The 24,336-nt window shown below is 40.7% G+C and overlaps 3 protein-coding genes across 5 annotated transcripts; 1 reads left to right on the top strand and 2 right to left on the bottom strand.

Moving 5' to 3' along the window:
- Positions 1 to 647: 647 nt before the first annotated feature.
- On the bottom strand, positions 648 to 8,548 carry LOC143512956 (uncharacterized). Of its 3 annotated transcripts, XR_013130554.1 has the most exons (10): positions 8,430 to 8,548; positions 7,994 to 8,148; positions 7,785 to 7,873; positions 7,602 to 7,688; positions 7,358 to 7,473; positions 6,542 to 6,654; positions 6,305 to 6,462; positions 5,906 to 6,002; positions 5,145 to 5,833; positions 4,863 to 5,003 (listed from the first exon to the last, which is right to left on the bottom strand). XR_013130554.1 is itself a non-coding variant. In XM_077003814.1 (7 exons), exons 2-7 carry the CDS (start codon positions 4,861 to 4,863, stop codon positions 1,181 to 1,183), a joined length of 2,889 nt encoding a protein of 962 aa, XP_076859929.1. In that variant the 5' UTR covers positions 4,864 to 5,003; positions 5,145 to 5,255; the 3' UTR covers positions 648 to 1,180. The 3 variants fall into 3 exon arrangements, 2 of the variants coding, with proteins under 2 accessions (XP_076859929.1, XP_076859931.1); XM_077003814.1 differs by lacking the exons at positions 5,906 to 6,002; positions 6,305 to 6,462; positions 6,542 to 6,654; ... (3 more) ...; positions 7,994 to 8,148; positions 8,430 to 8,548 and adding exons at positions 648 to 1,282; positions 1,670 to 1,786; positions 1,869 to 1,929; positions 2,035 to 2,101; positions 2,183 to 4,684 and having other exon boundaries at positions 4,824 to 5,003; positions 5,145 to 5,255; XM_077003816.1 differs by lacking the exons at positions 5,906 to 6,002; positions 6,305 to 6,462; positions 6,542 to 6,654; ... (3 more) ...; positions 7,994 to 8,148; positions 8,430 to 8,548 and adding exons at positions 648 to 1,282; positions 1,670 to 1,786; positions 1,869 to 1,926; positions 2,035 to 2,101; positions 2,183 to 4,684 and having other exon boundaries at positions 4,824 to 5,003; positions 5,145 to 5,255.
- Positions 8,549 to 8,780: 232 nt separating this feature from the next.
- Positions 8,781 to 15,798, bottom strand: traf3ip3 (TRAF3 interacting protein 3). Its single transcript, XM_077003826.1, has 15 exons — positions 15,578 to 15,798; positions 15,115 to 15,160; positions 14,473 to 14,933; positions 14,177 to 14,288; positions 13,990 to 14,059; positions 13,852 to 13,879; positions 13,621 to 13,650; positions 13,375 to 13,470; positions 11,935 to 12,006; positions 11,571 to 11,711; positions 11,313 to 11,450; positions 10,528 to 10,663; positions 10,229 to 10,368; positions 9,777 to 9,902; positions 8,781 to 9,458 (listed from the first exon to the last, which is right to left on the bottom strand). The coding sequence occupies exons 3-15, from the start codon at positions 14,815 to 14,817 to the stop codon at positions 9,258 to 9,260; spliced, it is 1,635 nt and encodes a 544-aa protein (XP_076859941.1). The 5' UTR covers positions 14,818 to 14,933; positions 15,115 to 15,160; positions 15,578 to 15,798; the 3' UTR covers positions 8,781 to 9,257.
- A 1,764-nt stretch (positions 15,799 to 17,562) lies between these two features.
- On the top strand, positions 17,563 to 24,262 carry atp5pb (ATP synthase peripheral stalk-membrane subunit b). The gene is made up of 7 exons (XM_077003812.1): positions 17,563 to 17,718; positions 18,107 to 18,143; positions 19,568 to 19,713; positions 19,969 to 20,132; positions 22,302 to 22,427; positions 22,625 to 22,804; positions 24,036 to 24,262. The coding sequence occupies exons 1-7, from the start codon at positions 17,691 to 17,693 to the stop codon at positions 24,111 to 24,113; spliced, it is 759 nt and encodes a 252-aa protein (XP_076859927.1). The 5' UTR covers positions 17,563 to 17,690; the 3' UTR covers positions 24,114 to 24,262.
- The last annotated feature ends 74 nt before the right edge of the window (positions 24,263 to 24,336 follow it).

Below are 24,336 nucleotides of genomic sequence, written 5' to 3'. Positions count from 1 at the left end.
TTGTAGTTCCTATAGTTATGGTACCAGCGCTTATGCAATATTAAAAGCACTTTACTTAGTGACCTTAACTACTGAGTGTACATACATAATGACTGTGTGCTTGCTACATGAGACCACCCCCTTTACTTGTATTGACTAGTTAAGGCACTCATGACTGTCACAACCAAAGATACCACGAGAGCCCTTGAAAACCGCGGACACTTCATTCATTATTCTTTTGTTTCATCTGCAATTTTAAATAAGAAATTATTTTTATTGACACATTTAAATTAGTTGTATTTTACATAAATTCAATGATTGTTATTAACATCCGAGTCATGAAACATCACTAGTCACAAAATTGGCTGATTTAATGTCAAGACTGTTGTTGTAAATTCCTTAAAATGGGACTAATATTGCAGTGTGTATTGTTGATGCTGTAGATACACTGGACCAGTATGAAAGAGGGATCACACAGGCCTTTACTTACTAGAGACGTAGCTTGTGTTACCAACAGAAAAAAGCATCATTACTGGTTTAATCCTAATATCCTAAATGTACTTCCCATTGGAAGGCAAAGCTTAGAGGCATAGGAAATGTTAGAGGATTAAGCTGGATTTACAGTAACGCATGACAGCTATGGGTCATGTAGTTTTTTCAGAAATGGAATCTTGCACCAAGGAACCACAACCTTTGCTTCAGTCTAAAAATGGTGCCAATAATGAGACCCACTAATCAAAATAACTGCATGGCATGACTAGAGGCATTTGATTAAATCCACGAAGGTAGCAATAGATGTTGTGCCTATAAAGAAGCAGAAACAGTGAGAAATACATGCTTGCACTGAAATATGTTGTTTTCTTTAAGGCCAGGACTAATGATGAATTGGGAGTATACAGAATAATTGTCAGACGGGTGTCTTATTTTCATCATTTAAAGACACAGCCATAGAGCATGTTGAAACATTGTAATCTGTAAGGAAATAAAGTTGGTCCAATCATAGCGGACTCATCGGATGTTATTTTTCACTAGAATCAACAAGCCACTATTTTATCATGTTTTTTTGCTAAATATTCAAAGAGCATTCCATACCCTTTTTGCTATATGTACATCTACAAGAAAAAATATGTTTTTTCTTCTGTTGATTCTTCTAACTGACTGTGGGTTATGTTTAATCAGTAATCAGCAATAAGGTTTTAATTCAGTGTGTCCAATCCAGAATGTCTGTTGCCCACCAGAATGACACAACACCTACTGTTGTCATCAGGCCCAGTGCGAAAGCTGATTTCAGCACAGCAAGACACTATATTGGAAGGACACAGACAAAGAGAAAAGATTTTCAGGAGATAATGAACAATCAAATTATTTCAAATGTAATTAAATACTGCATGGTTCAGCTCATCTAGTTAACAGTGGAAAAAGTCCCTACAGGAAATGGCCCGCAGACTTTAAACACTTTGAAATCACTGAAGCTCTCTGCATTTCCTGTGTAGCCTAACTCTCTTTATCATGTGTAAAATCGCAACAAATGCATTTATGGGTATTGTCAAACACTTTCAGCACACTGACCATGCATGAAAATATCAAATATAACGATAAAAATGTGTTCAATGTTTATTGTTTACACTGTGACCATGCACGGTTGCCAACAACAAGAAGATTCTTTTTTTCTTTTTTTTTTCTGACTTACCACATTTCTCGTCGGCCGCGTCTTCAGCGCTGGGCTTACATGTTCTTGCTCTTTTGGTCGAGCCTTTGACTTTTTGTGATCGAAAAGCTTCTGTGGCTCATCTGACTCACTGTGGTCCTACAAGACACACGGTACTATGAACCTGCCGCCATGTTGTGAGTATTCTCCAAGGCTCCATTACAGGTGATGGTGGGCTTACCTCAGGTTTCACTGTAGTAACAGGTGTGTGTGGCTCCTTCTCCTGCTCCTCTTCACTACTACTGGGTGAGTATGATTATATTATGCAAGGCTAATGGGTTAGACATTCATTACCACACAAATATGAGCTGAATAACAGGTGGTTTGAGATCAATGAGGTCATTCACCTTTCCGAATCCTCTTCATAATCAGAAAGTTCATGATCCAAGCAAAACGTGACTTTATGATTCCTGCCTTTAGGGGTAGAAGACAAAAATGTTATTTGAGATTCAAAATTCAGAAATAAACATAATTGTGATACACTGGAGTACTCACCCACTTCATTCTGTGTCTCAGTCTGGTCACCATAGAAATGGAAAAATGCCTCAATTCTGGGTTTCTCCTTCTCCCAGTCCCGGTCATTGTTTTCCCCATCTTCACAGTCTAACTCCTCCAGGGCTTCTATCTCTTCCAGTTTTGTTTCTTCATTCAAATTCACCTCAGGTAGCTCCCCATCAGTCAAGTTCCAGTTATACTCATCTAATTCTAGGTTTCCATCACCCATCAGTACTGTGGACCAAAAAGCTTCAGGTATTAAGGTGTTAGTGTCTCTAATGTTGTCTGTAACCTGTGAAAGTGACTGTCCATGTTCTTTAATGGCTGAACCCAATTGGGCTATTTGAAAGTTGGGGTTCAACACAGTGGGTTGTTCATTAGCTTTCTTGTGACAGTATTCTCCATATAAGAGAGAGGTCTTGCTTGTGGAGGTTCTTTCCTTGGCCTCACTATAGATGAGCTTCTCCAGATGACTTCCATTTATATCATCCTTATCTGTCTCTGTGTAATTAATATTATTATCAATCATTACCATGTCCTCTGTGAAGTTATTATGCTGTGTAACACTTTCCCATTTCTCCTTCTCAGATGAGAAAAAACTAGTTTCCTCTTGACTTGTGCTGTGGTCATCATTACTGATGTCACTGTCATAGCCTGGTTGATCATTAACATCTCTTTCATCTCCAGAGTCCTCTTTATACCTGATGTATTTATACTCCTCTATTGGAATTTCTTCGAGGTTATCTTCATTTGCATTTGCCCACTGTAAAGGCACATTAATGTCTGCCATATTTGATAACTGATCGATCTCTAGTTTAGTAATCTCAGCATTTGTTTCTATGGCAGGACAATTAATCTTTCTAGCTCTCTCTTGAAAGTTCCCTTCTTCTGCCCAGGATGAATCTTTGATCACATGTGCAGAGTTAAAGTGATTGTCGCAGAAACTGTTGTCTAATGGGATGGACAGCTGGTCCCTACCATTTTCCGCACATCTCTCAGTTTCACTTTGAAACAAATCTGAGGGATAATCTGCAAGACTTTCCTCCACCTGTTCTTGGTCCTCCTCTGTAAACTCCCTCAGATCAAGACTTTGCTCCACCTGGTCTTGGTCTTCCTCCTTAAACTCCCTCAGATCAAAACTTTCCTTCACCTGATCTTGGTCCTCATCCATAAACTCCCTCAAATTAAGACTTTGCTCAACCTGTTCTTGGTCCTCCTCCTTAAGCTCCCTCAGATCAAGACTTTCCTCCACTTGTTCTTGGTCGTCCTTCATAAACTCCCTCAGATCAAGACTTTCCTCCACCTGTTCTTGGTCATCCTCCGTAAACTCCCTCAAATTAAGACTTTGCTCCACCTGTTCTTGGTCATCCTCCGTAAACTCCCTCAAATTAAGACTTTGCTCCACCTGTTCTTGGTCATCCTCCGTAAACTCCCTCAAATTAAGACTTTGCTCCACCTGTTCTTGGTCATCCTCCGTAAACTCCCTCAAATTAAGACTTTGCTCCACCTGTTCTTGGTCGTCCTCCATAAACTCCTTTAGATCAAGACTTTCCTCCACCTGTTCTTGGTCGTCCTTCATAAACTCCCTCAAATTAAGACTTTGCTCCACCTGTTCTTGGTCATCCTCCATAAACTCCCTCCGATCAAGACTTTCCTCCACCTGTTCTTGGTCCTCCTCTGTAAATTCTCTCCGATCAAGACTTTCCTGCACCTGTTCTTGGTCCTCCTCCGTAAACTCCCTCAGATCAACACTTTCCTCCACCTGTTCTTGGTCCCCCTCCGTAAACTCCCTCAGATCAAGACTTTCCTCCATTTGTTCTTGGTAATCCTCCATAAACTCCCTCAGGTCATGTCCGACATGGTAGCCAGCAACAAAAAGTTTGTCTTGGCTGCCATCAGGTTTCCAATGGGACGTTTGATCTTCTGCATTGCAGCTGTCTGACTCTTCTCCATCTGACACTGATGACCTCTTCCGCATCATCTGAGTCCTACTAGACACTGGATATGATGATGCTTGTTCCATGAATGGCTGACATTCTGTGTTAGATACTTCTTGACCCTCGGGAGATCCAAATGGATGTTTCGTAGTTCTCTCCTCTCTGAACTTCTCTTCTCTCTGCGTGTTAACATCAGCCACAACGCCTGCTTCTGAGTTACCTTTCCTGCTTTCTTCTTCTCCAGTGAACTCTTCATATGTCTGATTCAGTTGTTGTGTTTCCATTATTGTTTGTTTTAAATCCTGTTCAAAATCTACTCCACGTGGCAAATAAAGTGTAGATCCTGTTTTATCAGACAGATTACATAATGCACTCTTTTCAACGTTATCAGGACTGTCTGCATTTTCTTCCTGTTTATAAACATCAGTAAGTGTCTTGTTTGAACCTTGGGCAGATGTGGCCCAGAGTTTTCTGATCTCTTTCAGGTCCTCGTCCATGACGAGTTGTGTTTGTGCTGTATTATTGCCATCATCAAACTGTAGATCTTCAAAATCTATATCAACTTCTACAGGAACGCACAAAAAAAGAGCGGTATTACAATCAGGTTATTACTGTCATCTTAAGATAAAAAACCCTTGCATATTTTTTTTGTCAACCTCTCCCAAACTATCCAACAGCAGATAAAAAGGAAGAGAATAACTAACCTGAAAATGCATCCTTCAGCAAATCAGCAATATTCTCCATCCTGTTTAGTAGTAATTGCAATTTGTGACAAAATGTCTTTTTGCTCTCATTTGGTAATTTTTCAAAGGAATGAGTAGATGTTTGAAAAATGAAAAAGCCAGCAGGCTCCTACACGTACTTCTTTGTCTCAAAGTCACTTCCTGTTAAAATTAGAACATGAAAAGCTTTAGCATATCTGCCCCCACTCTTCCTGAAAACTTTAGACTGTAACAATACTTAGAATTAAATACTTAGGTAGAAATATTGACAAATTGAAAAATCCTCTCAGAATAAATACTCACAATGAATTTGCCTGCTTTGCCTTTGCAGCCTCAATAAAAACACACCTCCACTGGCGTTGTGCAACTTGTGCAACTGAGAACCCATGAACAAGTACATCCTCTCCTATTACCAAGAAGAGTTTCATTTACATGCTGCCACAAACATTGATGTGTACAAGCCAGTACGTTTGCATAATTTAATTCATTGTGGGTTGATGGTGAACTTTGTATTCTATAGTATACACATTATATAGTTTACATTTATACAAGTATAGTTTACACATTTTGATGATTACTGAGAAATGTTCTGTAGTCTATCATGTAAAATAAATAAATAAATAAAACAGGCTTTTATACAGAACAACTTGCTCCTGATAAGATGCTTTGGTTCCATCCGATGTATATCAGAGAATGAAAATTGTCACAGTTAAACTCTATCTTAGTGTGCATCGTAACATTATAAACCAACACACACAAAGAAAATCAATAAATACACCAATAAATAAAAAACATATTTTATTTGAAAGTTATCTTTAAGAAACACATTTGCAATAGCTACGCTGTGATGCTTTATTGCAGTGTGTACAATTTGGTTCCAGTTCTGACACACTTTTAAAATTCTTGTCATGTCAGAGCTCATTGTGGAGGAAATGTTGTCGGTTTGCCTTTAGGTCAACCTCTACTGGATAGTGGTCACTTACATCCAAGGCCTAAAACAAAAGAATAACCAAATCAATTTTAATCAATAGCCTCTTTTTTGCAATCTGTAAACTATTGGTTACCTCTTGCTCAGTTAAATGGAACTCTTTTCTGAAGTTGAAGGGCTGAGCGGATTCCGTCACAATCCCTGACATCAGTTCTCTGCCATGTACAATTATCCTGAAGTGAAACAGGATAATATGAACATTTCTCCTCACATCACTTCTATATATGTGACTTATATATTATATATATGTGACTTAAGTTAGAAAGTACAGTAAGAAATGCTGACTAATTATTGTAATTACAATGTGTCTGTGTGATCATGACACACAAGAGAAAATTGCATCAAGCTTAAAGGTAAAAAATACATAAATAATCAAAAACATTGGCAACATAATATATCTAAACAGAATGTGAACAGTGTGTGTATGTATGTGAGAGTGCATGTATATGCGTGTTTTGTGGTATTTGATGAAGACCTGTCATAAGCACAGTGTGTTGTATCACGGACTGTTGTGTCCTGTTCATCTGTGATGAGCCAGTGGAATTGTGGATCATTCCTGAGTCGTAGGTTCTTTAAACCTTTAACGGTGACATAGCTGCAGTCAGCATTCAGATCTCCCATGAGCATGATATTCTACACAGAGACATTACAAGAGACATTCACAACAGAGAACTCCAAAAACTGAATATTTTTGAATGAGAGATTGATGAACCTCAGTTTTCCACTTTTTCATGACAACTTGAAAGACTCCAAAAAGTTCCTCCATCTCTTTCATGGTTTGCTTAGGACTGGTATGATGGCCAATAATAGCAAAATCTTTCACAGCTGAAGAAAGAAAGGTGCCATTAAATATCATATTATAACAGTAATGTTAAGCTACATTTACGGGGCATAATAATAGAAAAGGTAAACACAGGTTTATCCGCTCTTTTCATACCATTACTGTCTTTGCTGAAGCCGTTGTATCTGTCACGACTCACGCTACAGCCCCGAACCCCTCCCTTTGGCCGTGTGTTTGTGTCGTCTCCGTTTGGCTATGTCCATATGTGTACTTCCGTGGGTGTGGGTTTGTGTGAGTATGTTCAACGGTCTCACCTGTGGCTCGTCTCCTCATCACTCGGGGTTAGCATTGTTCGTCTATTTAATGTGCTTTCACGCAGCGTCCTGTGCTCGTCTTTGTCTGAGTCTGTTACGTGTATGTTTAAATGGTGTCACTGTGCGTGTTAGTGCTATTTGTAGTCACTATTGAAGAACTTCCATGTGAAACCTGCAAGTCGTCTCTGCATCATCCAGTCCCTCGCACACGTCACAGTATCTTATAGCTTAGCTCAGTAGGCCAATATTTCTTGCTCCACTACAAACACCAGCTGTTTATTTGTATCTACATTGCTCAGGCCTAAAAATATGCGAATGTAAACAACTCCATATCAAACTCTGAAGTGTGAGCGAAACACAATTTTTAAAATAAAAATGGTACTGTTGGTACTGTTGTTGAGATGGCCGTGATGAGATTTTCTACAGGTCTTACAGGTTGTGGGGGAATGGACTCGTATGACAAGGGCTTGTCTGGAGAACATTTCCATGTCATTCGTCTCTCTCAGATCAGGATAATATAATTGCTCTTGCACCTGTAGCACATCTTTCCTGAAACCACAGCACAATTAAATGACATGTAAATACTACTGAGTGTTTATAGATTCTGCAAGTTTGCCAATGACTGGACAATGCAGATGATACCAGTATCATTATTCCATGGCACATATTTATGGTACCTGTAAATATACACGTATTGTTCTTTGTATGTCGACTTTCCCAGTCTTTTGCTCTCTAAATGAGAGTACACATGAGATTTGTCAAACCTATGTGGAGTGACGGCGTAAAAAGAGAGGATATCATGAATTCAGTGTGGGACTTTCACATATGACGTGCCTACTGAGGAGAAACAGCACTTGTACCTGCTGAGCATCAACATCAAGGCAGGGACGGCTTCACCTTTGCAGTCTCTCACCTCCTGAATCAAACTCAAGTCACAGCGAGAAATGATCTGAAAATTATTTTCATATTAACATATAAAAAAACGATAGGGGCGTCATAATTGGTGGCATTGTGTGTGTCCTGTGAACGATGATTGAACCTTGCTAAAATATTGTCAGCCTTGCTTTACCTTCACCAAAATCACCATAACTTTTTTGTTGTTGGCTTTTGCTTTCCCAAAATTCTTGATATTGAAGGAACAAATTTTCAGGGAGAATACTGCAGCTATCAGATCAACTCCCAGTAAGCAAATCAGCAGGACAGCTGATCTCATGTTCACAGCACCTTGTAGAAAAAAGTGAAACATTAGCAGTATTGCCCATTATTTACTGAGTAAAACACAGCGCTGTACTGAAGCACATAGGTTTGTCTCTGGCTGTGCTGTTGTTTACATAATGGTGGATGACAGAATTAGTGCTTTGTAACCACCGTGTTGCTACAGTTTTGTCTAGTGTTGCACTTCCATGTTGACAATCAGCTATTTGTACATGATAAAACGACAACCGTACATGTTAAACTAAAATGCTACCATAGCTACATTCATGTTAAAGAAATGGAACACTTACCCCAAGTGACCAATTCCCAATTGTAATGGTTGTGTTGTTAAAGTCCATGTCTTTAATGGCTCTGGGTATCTTTAGATCAGGGTAGGAAATATGGTGAAAGCCACAGAGGCTTGTGGGAGGAGCCTCGTGCATTTGTGCATGAGTCCCTTTCAAAATGAGCTGTGTCAGTTATCCACTTCAGCACAGATCAATCTGGAGAGCTGCAGAGAGTGACCTACTGTGACCATATGAGGCCTCAATGACCATTCAGGACCACTAGGTGCCCATTATCTCTTTTAGTGAATGAGATATTTTTGTTCAGTTAAGACCTTTGAATCTAAAATGAAGCAATAAATGTAGACGTGAATGCATTCCTTTTATTGTGAGGATTCTGTTTATATTCTGTCAGAAAATATCATTTGATCAACCAGTCTGTACAGACTTACTCTGTATATTTACACATTACAGTGGAAAAACACACTTTTTAGAATTTGTTTATTTTTGTATCTAAATAATTTAATTCTAGATTTGTGTTTTTGGGTAAAGATAAAAAGAAAAATTGAAGGTAGTCTTTATAAGTAAACATATATAGGGTACATAATTGACATCACTGTAACACCTGAGAGAAATAACAACTGAAAACAACTGGCGGTTTTCAGACCAAACTTACTTTGATTGTTAAATGTGAACTGTGAAAGCCTTTATAATCTAGTGTACATACTACATACACTGTACAATGCATGCACTTATCATGGGATCATATTATAATAAATACATGATATTCAACAAATATTGACATTAGTGGATGTAATGATGTCTCTCTTTGTGATGTAATATATCACACAGATGTCAGATGGGTCTGAAGCTGATTGCATTTTGTGCAGAAGCCCACAGCACGAGGTAGTCTTCCACTCTCTCCTCAACTACTGAGTAAAAGTCCCAGAGCTGCTCCCTGATTGGTGGATAGCAAATCCAGATGGCAGCCATTAGCACAATCAGTAACAGCATGAGGAAGAGAGACAGGCAGACACATGGGCCACAAGAGCGTCTCTGGGAATAGAGAGGAAAAAGATTTGCTCCATTATCATCAATAGAGGAATGATCACGAAATCTTATTTTCAAGGTCAATAAACAAGTTACTATTAAAGTATGTTAATCTGTCATAATAATTCAATATGTAAAAGGTCACGTGTTTGTGAAGATGACTGTAAATAGTCTTCTTGAAGTGAAAAAAAAATTTAAAGTGACAAAAACAGCAACTTCAATGAATTATCATGTTTAGATTTAGCATAGAATTATATTCAAGTCTGAACATGCTATTTATGCTATGAAGTCTATCTTTGCTCTGATTGGCTATCAGGTTGCTACCTTGCTTCGGCCACTGTTCTTGCGAGCGCTCAGCGTGTTCAGCTCTTCTCGACACTGGGCAAGACGGCTCCGGAAACTATAGCACTCCTGCTCCAGGGTCTCCAGCTCAGCCTTCAGCTCCACGCACTAGCATGACAACCAGGTTACCAAGACAACAGGCCTGTCACTGGTTGTCATTAAAAGGCTGTGTTTTCAGATCCAGTCAATGGGGTTCACATTTTGGCTCTATCCCAGCATGCAATGCGTCTGAGCCAATCAATCATAAGTGTTGAAGACTTAACACAGTCGTGCTGGGAGCTGGGACATGAACTGCTCGAGGGGCCCCACAACTGGACTGGGAAATACTGATGTAAGGCGTAAAGCTGAAGGCACTATTTTAGCAAATCATCAGCTTAACAGAATGTACTGGGGTATTCGGGATATGATGGTTGGTTAGTTTAAGGGTTCCTTACCTCATTCTCCTTCAAACTCAGCCTCCGCTCAGCCAACCTCAGTTGTTCAGCTATGTGGTTATCGGTCTTGGTAAGATGCTCCCCCACATCTCGCTGCTGGTGTGCTTCTGTGTTATTATTCCACGACACACGACTTTGCACTGTAAGGATTAAACAACAACAAACCTGTATGTTTTTGCTATTTTTATTGACTATTTGTTATTGCTCATGAATCTGGCAACCCGTATTGGCAAGACAGAACAAATGAACTCCTTCAAAAAGCCAAACATCAGTATGGCAAGACAAAGTCAGAAGTGTACCAGCGAGCTGTTCTAACTCTTCTGTCAAGGTTTGGTTGTCCTGCTCCAGTAGACTGATGTTGGACCGCAGCTCTGCTCCTTCCAGCTGCAGAGACTCACAAAGGATCCTCAGAGATTCCTCCTGCTCTCTGGAGCGCTACACACAAAGCACACGCACTTACAAGTCTTGTAGGAAATACAGCAGAAATACACCTGGGGGCTTGGGTGGTTTATGGGTGGTGGAATAGCTGAAAGAAAGGCTCTGTGCTCTGTGAAAGGCAGGCCCAATATTTAATCAGTTTAATCTGTTTTATACATATTGTCACTAAAAAGAATACAATTACAAGCAAACATTAGATACAAGATTGACCATTTGCACCAGAGTCTCTGGGTTTTGTTCAGCTTTCTCTCACATAAACCCACCAAAATGAATTCTTGAATTTCCCTTTGGGATCCATAAAGTATCTATCTATCTATCTATCTATCTATCTATCTATCTATCTATCTATCTATCTATCTATCTATCTATCTATCTATCTATCTATCATCCATCCATCCATCCATCCATCCATCCATCCATCCATCCATCCATCCATCCATCCATCCATCCGCAAACTTGACATAACATGATTATCAGTTCTATTACCAAGCTGTCCTATCAGTTCATCTTAACTATTTCTGACATTTTCATATCTGCTATCATTTTATCACTTAACTCTGGGGAGGTCGTACGGCACATTATGCCATGGCGCTTGGCTCTGTGCCACTGTACTCTGAACTCCTGCCTCTCGTGTCTGCGTACCCACCTCGAGCTGACACTGCAGCTGAAGCAGCTGATCGGTGTTCTGGTCGTGGCTCTTTCTCAGCTGGCTGGAGCTCTCCCTCAGCTCCCCGCACAGCGTTCGCCACCGCACTGACTCTGCCTGGGCGGCCTGAAGCGCCTCCTGGTAAATCCAGAGACAGCAAGTTTGGCAGAGGCGTTTGCGGACTGCCCGAGAAATTCATGCAAGTTCTTGAGTTTCCTGTTTTTTAGGGCCTGCGTTTGGGGTCAGTGGTGGGTTTACCTGCAGGTGCTCCATCTTGCTCTGTGCCTCTGTGTTCTTCTCTGTGGCCTTCTGAATGGCCTCCAAGGCCTTATGCTCATACTCCTCCTTCTGCTTCTCCATGTTTAGTATCACCCTCTTCATTCCATCCTGGGGCACCCTCTAAGAACAAATCCACAACCATGAGTTTGGATACCAGTAGGTCATTTTCAGATGGCCACTCAGTGCTGGACTGACATTGTTATCTGACACATGTGTTCAGACATGTTCAGGTATAAAAAAGAAATCTTGAGGTTTTTTTTTTTTTTTCAACTCAAAATGAACTTGAAAAATGTTGAGCTGAACATTCGGACACTAATCTGAAGTTGAAGGATTCTGGTTTTACCTTTGTGTAGATCTGCAGCTGAGCCTCCAGTGCCTTGATCTTGCTCTTCAGCAGATCTTCATCGCAGCGCGTCTGCGGGAGGAAGAGGAAGTGTATGGTGACACAGGCATGGCTACGGCTTCCTCTGAAACACCCAACAAACATGACAGAGCTGCTGCATCTGTTTTTTAATTGCAGAACAGTTTGTCCATAGTTTAGGCTTCCCTGGATAAAGGAGTCAGTGGAGGGTGGTTCCATGTACAGAAACCATATCCTATTCAGGATCATTCATGAGCAAGGATTACATGGCAAACATCTTTCTGTTACAACTACTGAGGAAAATGGATAGGATTATTATACTTTTTTGCTCTTATTTTCTTATGGAAGTAATATACCCCAAAATATGACAAAAGATAATCTGCCTGGGTAACATGCTGCAGTGTTGAAAGCCTTAGTTGATCATTTTAGCATCTCAATTAACATAATCTGAAGATAAAACATGACCATAACACAGTCAGAACACAGTCATAAAACATACTCTCTTTCCGGAGTGAGTTTGTGTGTCTTTCTTGCATTTTTTTAAAAAAAAGCTAACAGCAGCCGGATACTGGCCACCGCAGTACCTTCCTCCTAACCCAAAAACACTTCTGACACAAACCAGGAAAGACAGCAAAATTGTGCAACTTTCATGTCAGTTTTTAGGATATACGAAAATTCCTTTACTTTTTAAATAAACTAAGAATCTTTCTTCTCAGGTAGGTTATTCTGAAGGGAACCCTCCTAGGGTCACAAACACCTTTGAATCTGGCTGTCTGACATTTGTGGGTTCATTAAATGTAAATTGAAAGTGTTGTTTATTATTTTATATTCTCATTCTCAAAATCACTTCAACTGCATAGCTTCATTTTTTGGCACCTGAATTAAATCAAGATACTATTTGTTAACGTTGGTAAGTAATACAGTATAGATAAATTTAAGTAAAAACATAAGAAATATTACACAATGTTACACATGACACAAAATGGATAATATTTACTCCGCAGATACTTTCTGCATAAGGTCAGCTCTTTCAAACAGAAATAACACTATACTGTTAATGCATTCACAATAATAGTGAAGATGAAACTGAACACAATGAAAGTCCAAAACTGAAGGTTAATGCAAAAATTAATTTAGTTTACATGTGACATCTATGTTGCTTAAGTTCTCTATGCATTACATCTGTACATGTTGCTCAAGTTAAACATCGTACTGTTCAATTTGCAAGACTGACAACATGTAACATAATAAGTTTTCATACTTTTTCATAAGTTTTCATTCACAATAAGATTTCATACTTTTTTGTAAATTTGATTAGAAATTCTGCTGTCATAAAGAACTTAGAATGTAAAAACCACAGATTCAGGGGGATTATAACAGTCTGCAGCAAACCGGTATAAGAGATGTGAGGGGCGAGCGTACCTTCCACAGAAGCTCGGTGGAGCGCAGCAGAGTGGAGGCACTGTTCTGTAATGTGGCTAGCTTCTTTTTGAGAGCCTCCTCTCTGTACAGCGCCTCCTGCAAAACGAAAGAGAAAACAGCCCATTCTTGAGCACCACAACTATCGCTACATATCACGTAACAGCTGTTGCTTCTAACACTAATGCAGTCCAATGAAAAATGATCAAGTACAAATGTTTATATACACAAACATGTACATGGACTTACCTCCAAATAATTTGCCAGTTGGACAACATCCTACAATTAGTTGGAACAGAAACAGAGATTGATTTGTCTTGAAATACGAGTATGTGCAGTGAGTAAAAAACTACTCTGACACCTGTCAATTTGACACTTTATTGTTTTTAAATGGTTATTGGTTTGTAGGTTCTGTGTGATCACTATTGTCATCCCAGCAATTTGTAAAAATGAACTGAGGACACCGACAGCAATCCTTACCACATCTTTAACAGTGGTGACACCCAACCTGTGAGAAAAGAAAAAGGAAATGTCAAACCAGGGGACTGAAAGTATCACCTGGGGTTAGTGAAACTGTTGGAGCTGCACTACATGCCCAGCCCTAAGCTACCTACTCACTCTGTCTGGACACTAGCAGCATGTTGTGGCCTCTGGTTGGTTTTAAGTTGGGTAATGTCTCTAAGAAGAGCTGAAAGAATCCAAATACATTCTCATGCGCAATCAAATACAGCTTCGAAAATATAAACGATGACCATGCAGTCATTCATCCGTTGTGGTATGTGGAGGTGAAAGCATGCCTGCTGACCTCGTTTGTTCTTTGCATTGGCCCTTTGCTGAAGTGATCCGAGAGCATCTGGAACACCTTCATGTTTCAGATCTGACCCTTTGCCATTATTCAGTGATGACGAAGTGACCACCTTTAAGGTAAAGACTCCTTTAAATCACACTAATAAGAAGAGCTCTGCACCTTCACACGGGCTAAGAATGTATTGTTATGAGTGGAAATAGCTTACAGTTACAGCTATTTGTCCATCATATACCACAAATTGCACTAATTACAAGACTGTTTTGATGGTTTGACATGGGTTTAGTCTCATTCACCTTCTTAACTGAGCTGATCATTGGATCATCCATCAAGGGCCAGCTGAATGACGTGGCCCTCTGCGTCACCCGTGCTTCCTCTCGTGTATATTGACGTCTTGTCCGTGCTGATAGCAAAGCAGTCGTGTCACAGCCGGCTGGCCGCCTCTTTGAAAATTCCTCCTGTCTCTTGCGGTGCAGTTCACCTTTGATCCTTCTCGTATCCAGGTCTCTCGTCGGACTTCGGCATGTTGTGACATTGTTCCGGTCCCCGAGCTTTCGGTGTTTCACTGCTCGTTGTTCACGTTTTAGGTCGTAATCAATATTGTGGAACTGCTGACTGGTGTTGTCATCAAGATAGGCCATTGTGCCTTAGTCTGATAGAGTCTAAAGCCTGACGCTTAATGGCAGTTGACTCTCATCAAAAATAACCCCAAACAAATTGATGCTGATCTCAGTTTTTGGAGATACAGTATACGTTTCTGTGAATGAAAATAACATACAAACATTTATCTGCATCTGAGCTTTGTGAAGTTTGTGAATTTATCTTGGAGGAAAGCACAGCTGGTAGAGGTTGTGCTGGTAGAATGTATTAAAATATTGTAAAATTTACCATTACATTAGCAGACAATAGTACTAATAGACAAAAGTTCATTCACATACATGTTTGTCCTCTTTCAAGAGTAGGCACTTGCTGAACGTCATACAGCTGCAAACACAGAACAGAAACCTTTAGGCTTAACTGGATATGCATATCAAGTCCATCTGGTGTCTAAAACATCAAGACAATGGTTATTGGGCAAAAACAGTGAAATCTGATGTTGAGAATGGAGAAAACTTATGTACATTGTTCTCATTTACTGATCTCATCCATCCAGCAACAGGCTGAAATGTGGATGTGTACTCTGTAGATATCCTATGCAAGTTCTATCTTTTTATTTAGTAGAAACACTTCTGGCTCAGGCATCAACTGTCTATTCTAAACCGCCATGATACAACTGAAAACCCTCATCAAGCACTGTCAGTTGGTCAGGATATGAGAGCAGAGAAGAAAACAAATTATTTATATAAGACACGCCTTCCGTAAGAAACCTTTAAGAAATGTTATAACTTTTAATCAAAATACCTCTTTCACGTAAGTCCTGGAAGACAAAATATTCTTGGAAGAAGACTTTGAAAACAATACGTCTGAGAAAGCAGGTTTGGAAGCAAGTTCTAACAACAAATAACGGTTTCTGTAGGCTTGCTAGTTTTACAGGAAGTAAGAGGAACCACACGGCTTGCATGAGCTGCTCTATCTCTGCAGCCACCCGTACAGAAAGCGTGCTGCATGCGGATGGGCCCTTAGATTAGAAAAGACTGGTGCTTTCAAATGGCATTGGCTGCTCAGCTGTACTGGAGGTGAGGGGGAGGGGCAGCTGCTCAGGGCGGGAACGATCAGAACATCATCTACTGCCATTGAAGAGTGTCAAGCTGTATTTATAGCTTTCATTTCAGTTTTCTCAGGCTACTTCTTTGTGCCATTTTAAGTGAGTTCAAACATTTATCTTGGGAATCTTGACACATTTTGCCAATTGGAAAACTTTCTTGCCAACAAAAAAACAGAAGAAGAATGAATCTACTCATTTACAACACAGTTTAGTAACATTTCAGGCATATGAGGAGAGGAGCTAACAAATATTATATGAAAGTAAAAATGCATGTGAATTTAAAGTCTACTCAATAAAAATTCATGTGACTTGAAAATTTGAGTGAAAGTAAATTTTTCTTTAATTAAAGTCATTAAAGAAGTTTTAATTTGATACATTTTTAAAAAGTAATTAAAATCACTTTTAACCATTCACAAAAAAGAGAGTTTGCATGAGGGTGGAAATAACATATAGTATATCACAGTGGTATATTGTTGTTGTTGTTGTTAAGTGCTTGTGCAGTCTCTAGTAATCTCTAAGCTGGACTACTGCAATTCCCTACTTGCAGGTCTTCCTCTACGGGTCATCAGACCTCTACAACTAATTCAGAATGCTGCAGCACGACTGGTCTTCAACCTCCCCAAGTTCTCACGTGACTCCTCTGCTACGCTCTCTTCACTGGCTTCCAGTAGCGGCACACATCAGATATAAAACCTTGATGCTTGCTTACAAAGCCAAAAATGGACTGGCCCCTCCCTACATGATGTCCATGGTCAAAAGCTGATCCGTACAGCGAACACTCAGAACCTCAAGCTTGGCTCGACTCAAAACTCCATGCTTAAAGTCTCATGGAAGACAAAGCTCCAGATTATTCTCCGTCCTGGCTCCAAGATGGTGGAACGATCTTCCATTAGCTGCTAGGACTGCAGAGTCTATTGCTATCTTCAAGTGTAAACTGAAGACCCACCTGTTTGTTGAGTTCTTACCAGATCACTAACTCAGCTGATAACACTTGTCGTTGTTCTTAAATTGTATGTCTGTCTATGATTATTTGTGCTTTTTGGCAAATGTCTAACTAGCAAAACACTAGGTAATGACATTGACTCCTGTAGTTTAGTAGTAGTCTGACTCAATGGTATCTTGAATTCTGGCCTATCCGTACTATTTCCTAGGATGAATTCTGTGATCGGATGCAAAGCACTTTGTAAGTCGCTCTGGATAAGAGCGTCTGCTAAATGCCGTAAATGTTAACAATAATAAACTATTTGAGTACCTACATATTTACATATTTCTTTTCATCAAGGAATACTTGTTGTTTTCACACTACCAACATACCAACACCATACAGCCTTGATGATAGGGTAATAAAATGTCATATATCAAAATCAAAATTATATCAAATCATATATATTATCAAATCGACAAGATGATATCAAATAAAACAACTATTTATCAGTCACATTTTCCATTTATATCCATTTTTGCTTTATATACTCTTTTGCTTTTTACTCTAATTTTATTTCAGATGCATTTTTATTAGTCTTATTTTAATTACTATTTAATTAAAGGTTTTGGTATACAAGACTGGATTTTGTCCTTGAACAGAATAAAAGAGTCCGTCGCGTAAACTGACGCCATCTGCAGGCAGCGGAGTTGAGGCGACCCGGATGTGACATGTCAAACTGAGAAACTATCGCGATACTACCTCTGAGATTTCCTCACCATCTTTGCTCTTTGCAGAAGGGCACACGGAGGCCGGAGAACCCGATAAGTGTAGCCTACATTGTGGGATATATTTTGGCTTGTACTTTGCCGGATTTTCCTCCAGATATGCTGTCGAGGCTTGTACTCGTTTCAGGTTGTTCGCTTTAATTCAGAAATCGATAATATCTTGCGGTTTAATTTGAACTTATCAGAACGGGAACATTTGCCAAGTGAAGTTGAAGGGTAAAAGAGCAGGCCTCGCTTATGAGCGCTAAAGTGCTGCTGTGTGGGACAGCTGTAGTGATGTTAAATAAGCGTTAATACTTCACTGTAACATGGTCATTGTGCGTAGTTTAGGTGCTTGGTGGATCATTTGTACGATTAGTGCTCTAGGTAGCTAGTTGCTGACTGTACAGTTAGCCATGCAGTCTAGCGCCGGTAGCTCTAACGAGCCAAATGTAGTTAACCACACGTAAGGAGTGCTCAGTATCTTTGAAAATGACATTGAAGTGTTGAGTCTTGTTCTGTTTATATCTCTGCAGGTTCTGCGCTGAGAACCCGTGGTTCGATTGGAGCCTGGTATGTTGGCTTTAATTCAGCAAACACGTTTGCGTTCGTTATCCTTTTTGGATAAATTAAGACTTGTTTGTGTGTATTGTTAAGGAGAATCAAAGTTTGAATGTGAAACTCCATATTAAATGCCAGCTGCAGTAGCCAAAATCACACTTGGATGTTTTATTAAATTGGTAATGTAAACATAGGTGTTCATCATGCAGCGTTTCACACTTAACCTGTCCCTGTGCCCGCTTAATGGTTCTCCACCTCTTTTGCAGTGTGGTCCAGTGTGTCCTCTTAATGGTTCTCCATCTCTTTTGCAGTGTGGTCCAGTGTGTCCTCTTAATGGTTCTCCATCTCTTTTGCAGTGTGGTCCAGTGTTTCCTCTTAATGGTTCTCCACCTCTTTTGCAGTGTGGTCCAGTGTGTCCTCTTAATGGTTCTCCACCTCTTTTGCATTGTGGTCCAGTGTGTCCTCTTAATGGTTCTCCACCTCTTTTGCAGTGTGGTCCAGTGTGTCCTCTTAATGGTTCTCCACCTCTTTTGCATTGTGGTCCAGTGTGTCCTCCTAATGGTTCTCCATCTCTTTTGCAGTGTGGTCCAGTGTGTCCTCTTAATGGTTCTCCACCTCTTTTGCAGTGTGGTCCAGTGTGTCCTCTTAATGGTTCTCCACCTCTTTTGCAGTGTGGTCCAGTGTGTCCTCTTAATGGTTCTCCACCTCTTTTGCAGTGTGGTCCAGTGTGTCCTCTTAATGGTTCTCCACCTCTTTTGCATTGTGGTCCAGTGTGTCCTCCTAATGGTTCTCCATCTCTTTTGCAGTGTGGTCCAGTGTGTCCTCTTAATGGTTCTCCACCTCTTTTGCAGTGTGGTCCAGTGTGTCCTCTTAATGGTTCTCCACCTCTTTTGCAGTGTGGTCCAGTGTGTCCTCCTAATGGTTCTCCATCTCTTTTGCAGTGTGGTCCAGTGTGTCCTCTTAATGGTTCTCCACCTCTTTTGCAGTGTGGTCCAGTGTGTCCTCTTAATGGTTCTCCACCTCTTTTGCAGTGTGGTCCAGTGTGTCCTCTTAATGGTTCTCCACCTCTTTTGCAGTGTGGTCCAGTGTGTCCTCTTAATGGTTCTCCACCTCTTTTGCATTGTGGTCCAGTGTGTCCTCCTAATGGTTCTCCATCTCTTTTGCAGTGTGGTCCAGTGTGTCCTCTTAATGGTTCTCCACCTCTTTTGCAGTGTGGTCCAGTGTGTCCTCTTAATGGTTCTCCACCTCTTTTGCAGTGTGGTCCAGTGTGTCCTCTTAATGGTTCTCCACCTCTTTTGCAGTGTGGTCCAGTGTGTCCTCTTAATGGTTCTCCACCTCTTTTGCAGTGTGGTCCAGTGTGTCCTCTTAATGGTTCTCCACCTCTTTTGCATTGTGGTCCAGTGTGTCCTCCTAATGGTTCTCCATCTCTTTTGCAGTGTGGTCCAGGCCTCTCGTTCCCTGCACTCGTCCCCCCACAGCCTGGCCCCTGTGCCCCCACTGCCGGAGAAAGGGGGGAAGGTCCGCCATGGCATCTTCCCAGAGGAGCTTTTCACCCTGCTGTACCCAAAGACCGGTGTTACAGGTGCCCACTCCAGTGCTCTTCATCCTCAGCAAAGCTTTGTTGGAACGCAGAGACATTTTTGTGTGCTGTAATATCTTTATATATAATCTTTACATTTTTCTTTTGCTTGATCTACTGCTATTGTAAATTTCCCTGATTAGTTGATTATGTCCGAGATACGCTGTCACATGTAGAAAGTAAGATTAGTTGGATTGGACGATTAGTTGGATTCCAGAAGGTTGAACCCACATGCCTATGACTCTCTTCCTTTACTAGGGCCATACATGCTGGGCACTGGTCTGCTGCTCTACCTGCTCTCCAAGGAAATCTACGTTATTAACCACGAGACCGTATCTGCTGCCTGCACCATTACATTAATCGTCTACGGCATCAAGAAGTTTGGTCCCCAAATAGCAGCTTTTGCAGACAAGCTAAATGAGGTGGGCTTTTATTGCACTTTGCTGAACATACACTATTAAGCCAGATAAATGCAGTGAAGGCATTAGAAGTTGGTGCACAAACTGTCCCTTTGGCACATAGCGTGCCTACAGAATCGACTTTGTAATACAGCTATTCACTAAAGTCCAGTGACCTCTGAGTGAACCTGTGTGGTGCTTACATACTCTTAAATGAAACTGCTGGTCCCTTTCAACAGTCTCCATTTTGTTTATAGGTGTATATTTGCTTTAGTGTGTAGGCAGGTAAATGGAATAACTACAGTTGTGATCAAATTTATTCAACTCCCACTGAAATAAAGTGTTTTGGCCAGTTTGACATTGATTTTGATCATTTCAGTCATCTTATTTACAATTATATCAAAGAGGCACTTATAAATTAGACAAACATAACATAATATTTATGATGGAATAACCACAAATGTCTTTACTGTGCTCACATCATTATCAGTTTTATTCAACCCCCTAGTGACATTATTTTTTAGTACTTAGTACAGCATCCTTTTCCAGTTATGACAGCTTTCAAGCGTGAAGCATAGCTTGACACAAGTGTCTTGCAGCGACCTATGGGTATCTTAGACCATTCTTCATGGGCAAAAGCCTCCAGTTCAGTCACATTCTTAGGCTTGCGCACTGCAACTGCCTTCTTTAGGTCCCACCAGAGGTTCTCAATTGGATTTAAGTCTGGTGATTGCGATGGCCACTCTAGAATGTTCCAGCCTTTCATGTTCAACCATGCTCTAGTGGACTTGTATGTGTGCTTCGGATCATTGTCCTGTTGGAAGGTCCAACGTCTCCCAAGCCGCAGGTTTGTGACTGACTCCATCACATTTTCCTCCAAGATCTCCTGGTACTGAAGGGAATTCATGGTACCCTGCACACGTTAAAGCTTTCCTGTACCATTAGAAGCAAAACAGCCCCAAAGCATAATTGACCCCCCGCCATGCTTCACAGTAGGCAAGGTGTTCTTTTGTTCATAAGCCTGGTTCTTCCTTCTCCAAACATAGCGCTGGTCCATTGTCCCAAACAGTTCTAATTTAGTTTCATCTGACCACAGTACACTGTTCCAAAACCTTTGTGGCTTGTCCACATGACTTTTGGCATACTGCAGTCGACTTTTCTTGTTCTTTGGAGTCAGCAAGGGGGTGCGTCTGGGCGTTCTGGCATGGAGGTCTTCGTTATGCAGTGCGCGCCTTATTGTCTGAGCTGAAACTTCAGTGCCCACATCTGACAGGTCTTTTTTCAGTTCCTTAGCAGTCACGCGGGGATTTTTCTCCACATTACGCTTCAGGTAGCGCACAGCAGTCGCGGTCAGGATCTTCTTTCTGCCACGACCAGGTAACGTTTCCACTGTGCCCTTTAACTTGAACTTGCGAATGATACTTCCGATAGTGTCTCTTGGAATATTTAACAACTTCGCAATCTTTTTATATCCATTGCCATTCTTGTGAAGAGCAATAACCTCTTCTCTTGTCTTCTGGGACCATTCTCTTGCCTTCACCATGCTTGGAAACACACCAGTAGATGTCTAGAAGGAGCTGAGTATCACAGTCCTTTTAAATCTGCCTAATTGGTGCTTATCATGCTTGATTGCTGCTCGTTGACATCCACAGATGTTTTCAATACCTGATGGAAAACACTGGAATGAACCTCTGTTCTTAGGAGTGGTAGTCGTAAAGGGGTTGAATAATTGTGTCAATGAAGAAATCACAAAAAGGCCATTTAATACTTTATGACAAAAAAAAATTGATGCTATCTTAGTTGCATTTAGTTCTTTAACAAGTCCTTGTAAGATTTCATTATGAACACAATTACAAATGTGCACTGAATTCCATAAAACCCTTCGCAGCATTGGGGGTTGAATAAATTTGATCACAACTGTACGAAATGGTGAAGCTGTGATTGTGAACCATACTTTACTTACCTTCTAAAGGGAAGTCTTGAGTTCAGATAATGTAAGCAACCCCATTTGGAACTAGTTATTCAGTAAAACTGTCCACTTCCATACCTTTATATCTCCAGATTATCATAATTTTAACTTTCCTCTGTTATCTCTTTCGGCAATTTTCTGGTTCAGCCAGTTTTATTTATTAAGCCTCCATCTGTTTAGCAGAAGGTTTGCTTGACCACCTGTGGCTGCCTCCCCACTTGCAGGAAAAAGTGGCTAAAGCCCAGGAGGTGAAAGACCTGGCCATGTCCAACCTGGCTCAGTCCATCGAAGACGAGAAGAAGGAGCAGTGGAGAGTGGAGGGCCGGAACATTCTGTTCGATGCCAAGAGGGTGAGGAGATGAGCTGCTTCATGTGCTGCACCTTGACCTTCTCCAGAAAACTCTCAAAGCACAATGTCATTTACTTTGTTTTTCCTGGCAAGGTGAAGCCTGCAGAATACAAGTAACATTGGGTAGTGAAAATATTTTAAACGTAAATCAAGTGGCTCTTGTCTGAGCTGAGAACTGTCGTGACCTCTGGCTGACAGAACAACGTGGCCATGCTGCTGGAGACCAACTACAGGGAGCGTCTCCACATGGTCACCAACGAGGTGAAGAAGAGGCTGGACTACCAAGTGCAGCTGCAGAATCTGCAGACTCGCATGGAGCAGGAGCACATGGTCAACTGGGTGGAGCAGAGCGTCATCAAGAGCATAACGCCACAGCAGGTACACCATCTCGCGCGCACACACACACACACACACACACACACACACACACACACAGAATGTCATCAAGAGCATAACGCCACAGCAGGTACACCGTCTCGCACACACACACACACACACACACACACACACACACACAGAATGTCATCAAGAGCATAACGCCACAGCAGGTACACCATCTCAAACACACGTGCACACGCGCGCACGCACACACACACACACACACACAGCTGTCAGACACATGCACAAATCCCTTAGTTTCAGAACTGTTTTGGTAATACTAGAATACTTGTTAATAATAGAACAAACACCCATTTAGTCACAAAGTATCAGAGGTTAGGTTATCCCCAATGATTGAATGGTTATTAACACATACTTGAATATCAGTGCAGTATTGTGGAACATGGAATACCAGACAGCGTTGTAGAGTGGGGAACTTGTCTGCAGCAGTTAGCAGAGCATCGTTTGTAATGAAGTGATCCTCCTGCACTGCAGGTTCACAACAATTAGAAATCCTGCATGAAAATGACTCTTATTTTCCTCTTATTGTGGTGTGTCAGTGTGGGACAGACTCCAGAGCCTGGACTTATTCCAACGACACTGCACCGTTTAAGATCCTGAGGTGTAGAAAAGTGGATCATATTCATTTAGGCTCAGTGCAATTTCTAAATATAGCAGTTAATCAAGTACTTGTAAAATGTTTTTATTTATCAAATTTTTTTCCCAGTTTAGTTTACTGTTGACTCAACTTTGTGAGGGAAAACTATAATACAAGTGTTGTAAATATAAACACACAATTTAAAGATGTTAAATGTGTTTCTTTAACTGTAAATTGTACCTAGTATTCCTAGCTATGCTTGCATCATAGAAAATATATAGAGATATCATCCCTTATAGCAGTGACATTATAAAAGTGTAGTCAAATGCTTGCAGTATATATACTTCTTAAAAACAAACCTCATAACAAAATGTAAAAAAAATAATAATTGTTTTGTACACAGGGAGAAGTCATGTCTATTTTTCTAACCACTAGATGGGGACATGTCTTTACTTAATTATTTTATCAAGTTGCCAGATATGACCAGATACTCCAGTCTGCTATGCTAACAAGATCCATTTTGAACACTTTATGTATATTCAGTATGTATTTTTGCATTGAGAGAAAGAAGCACAAGAACAATTACATGTCAGTTAGAATAAAGGTTGTCCTTGATTTCTCTCTGGCTTGCAGGAGAAGGAGAGCATTGCCAAGTGCATTGCAGATCTGAAAGTGCTGGCTAAAACCACCCAGGCCAGAGCCACTGTGTAAGCCTCCACCGAAGGACCATCGCCCTCACGCCGCCCGTGATGGAGCCAACCGCGTCATTACCAAGAAACCGTTTCCCTCGTAACAATGTTCTGACTGTGTGGTCAAGTGTACATACACCTATTGAATAAAATATTTGAATATTCACTAAATTGACTGTGTATTTTATGTAGAGGCTCAGTTTTGTCATGTGTTCTGGACCCGTAGAAGATTGTTTTGCCTCATA

The sequence above is a fragment of the Brachyhypopomus gauderio genome, chromosome 4 (genome assembly GCF_052324685.1).
Source record: "Brachyhypopomus gauderio isolate BG-103 chromosome 4, BGAUD_0.2, whole genome shotgun sequence".
NCBI classification, from domain to species: domain Eukaryota; kingdom Metazoa; phylum Chordata; class Actinopteri; order Gymnotiformes; family Hypopomidae; genus Brachyhypopomus; species Brachyhypopomus gauderio.
This window is presented reverse-complemented; position numbering and strand designations above follow the sequence as displayed.

Bases quoted from the DNA above. Each gene is read 5' to 3' on its own strand.
- LOC143512956 (XM_077003814.1), bottom strand. From the start codon at position 4,863: ATGGAGAATATTGCTGATTTGCTGAAGGATGCATTTTCAG. The intron at 2,102-2,182 runs GTGAGTACTCCA...CTACCCCTAAAG, and splicing joins TGAGACACAGAATGAAGTGG to GCAGGAATCATAAAGTCACG. The intron at 1,283-1,669 runs GTAAGTCAGAAA...CTTCCAATATAG, and splicing joins CGCGGCCGACGAGAAATGTG to TGTCTTGCTGTGCTGAAATC.
- traf3ip3 (XM_077003826.1), bottom strand. From the start codon at position 14,817: ATGGCCTATCTTGATGACAACACCAGTCAGCAGTTCCACAATATTGAT. The intron at 14,060-14,176 runs GTCAGCAGGCAT...GGATTCTTTCAG, and splicing joins CAATGCAAAGAACAAACGAG to CTCTTCTTAGAGACATTACC. The intron at 10,664-11,312 runs GTGGGTACGCAG...CTTTGTGTGTAG, and splicing joins AGCTGCAGTGTCAGCTCGAG to CGCTCCAGAGAGCAGGAGGA.
- atp5pb (XM_077003812.1), top strand. From the start codon at position 17,691: ATGCTGTCGAGGCTTGTACTCGTTTCAG. The intron at 18,144-19,567 runs GTATGTTGGCTT...TCTCTTTTGCAG, and splicing joins CGTGGTTCGATTGGAGCCTG to TGTGGTCCAGGCCTCTCGTT. The intron at 19,714-19,968 runs GTGCCCACTCCA...TTCCTTTACTAG, and splicing joins CCCAAAGACCGGTGTTACAG to GGCCATACATGCTGGGCACT.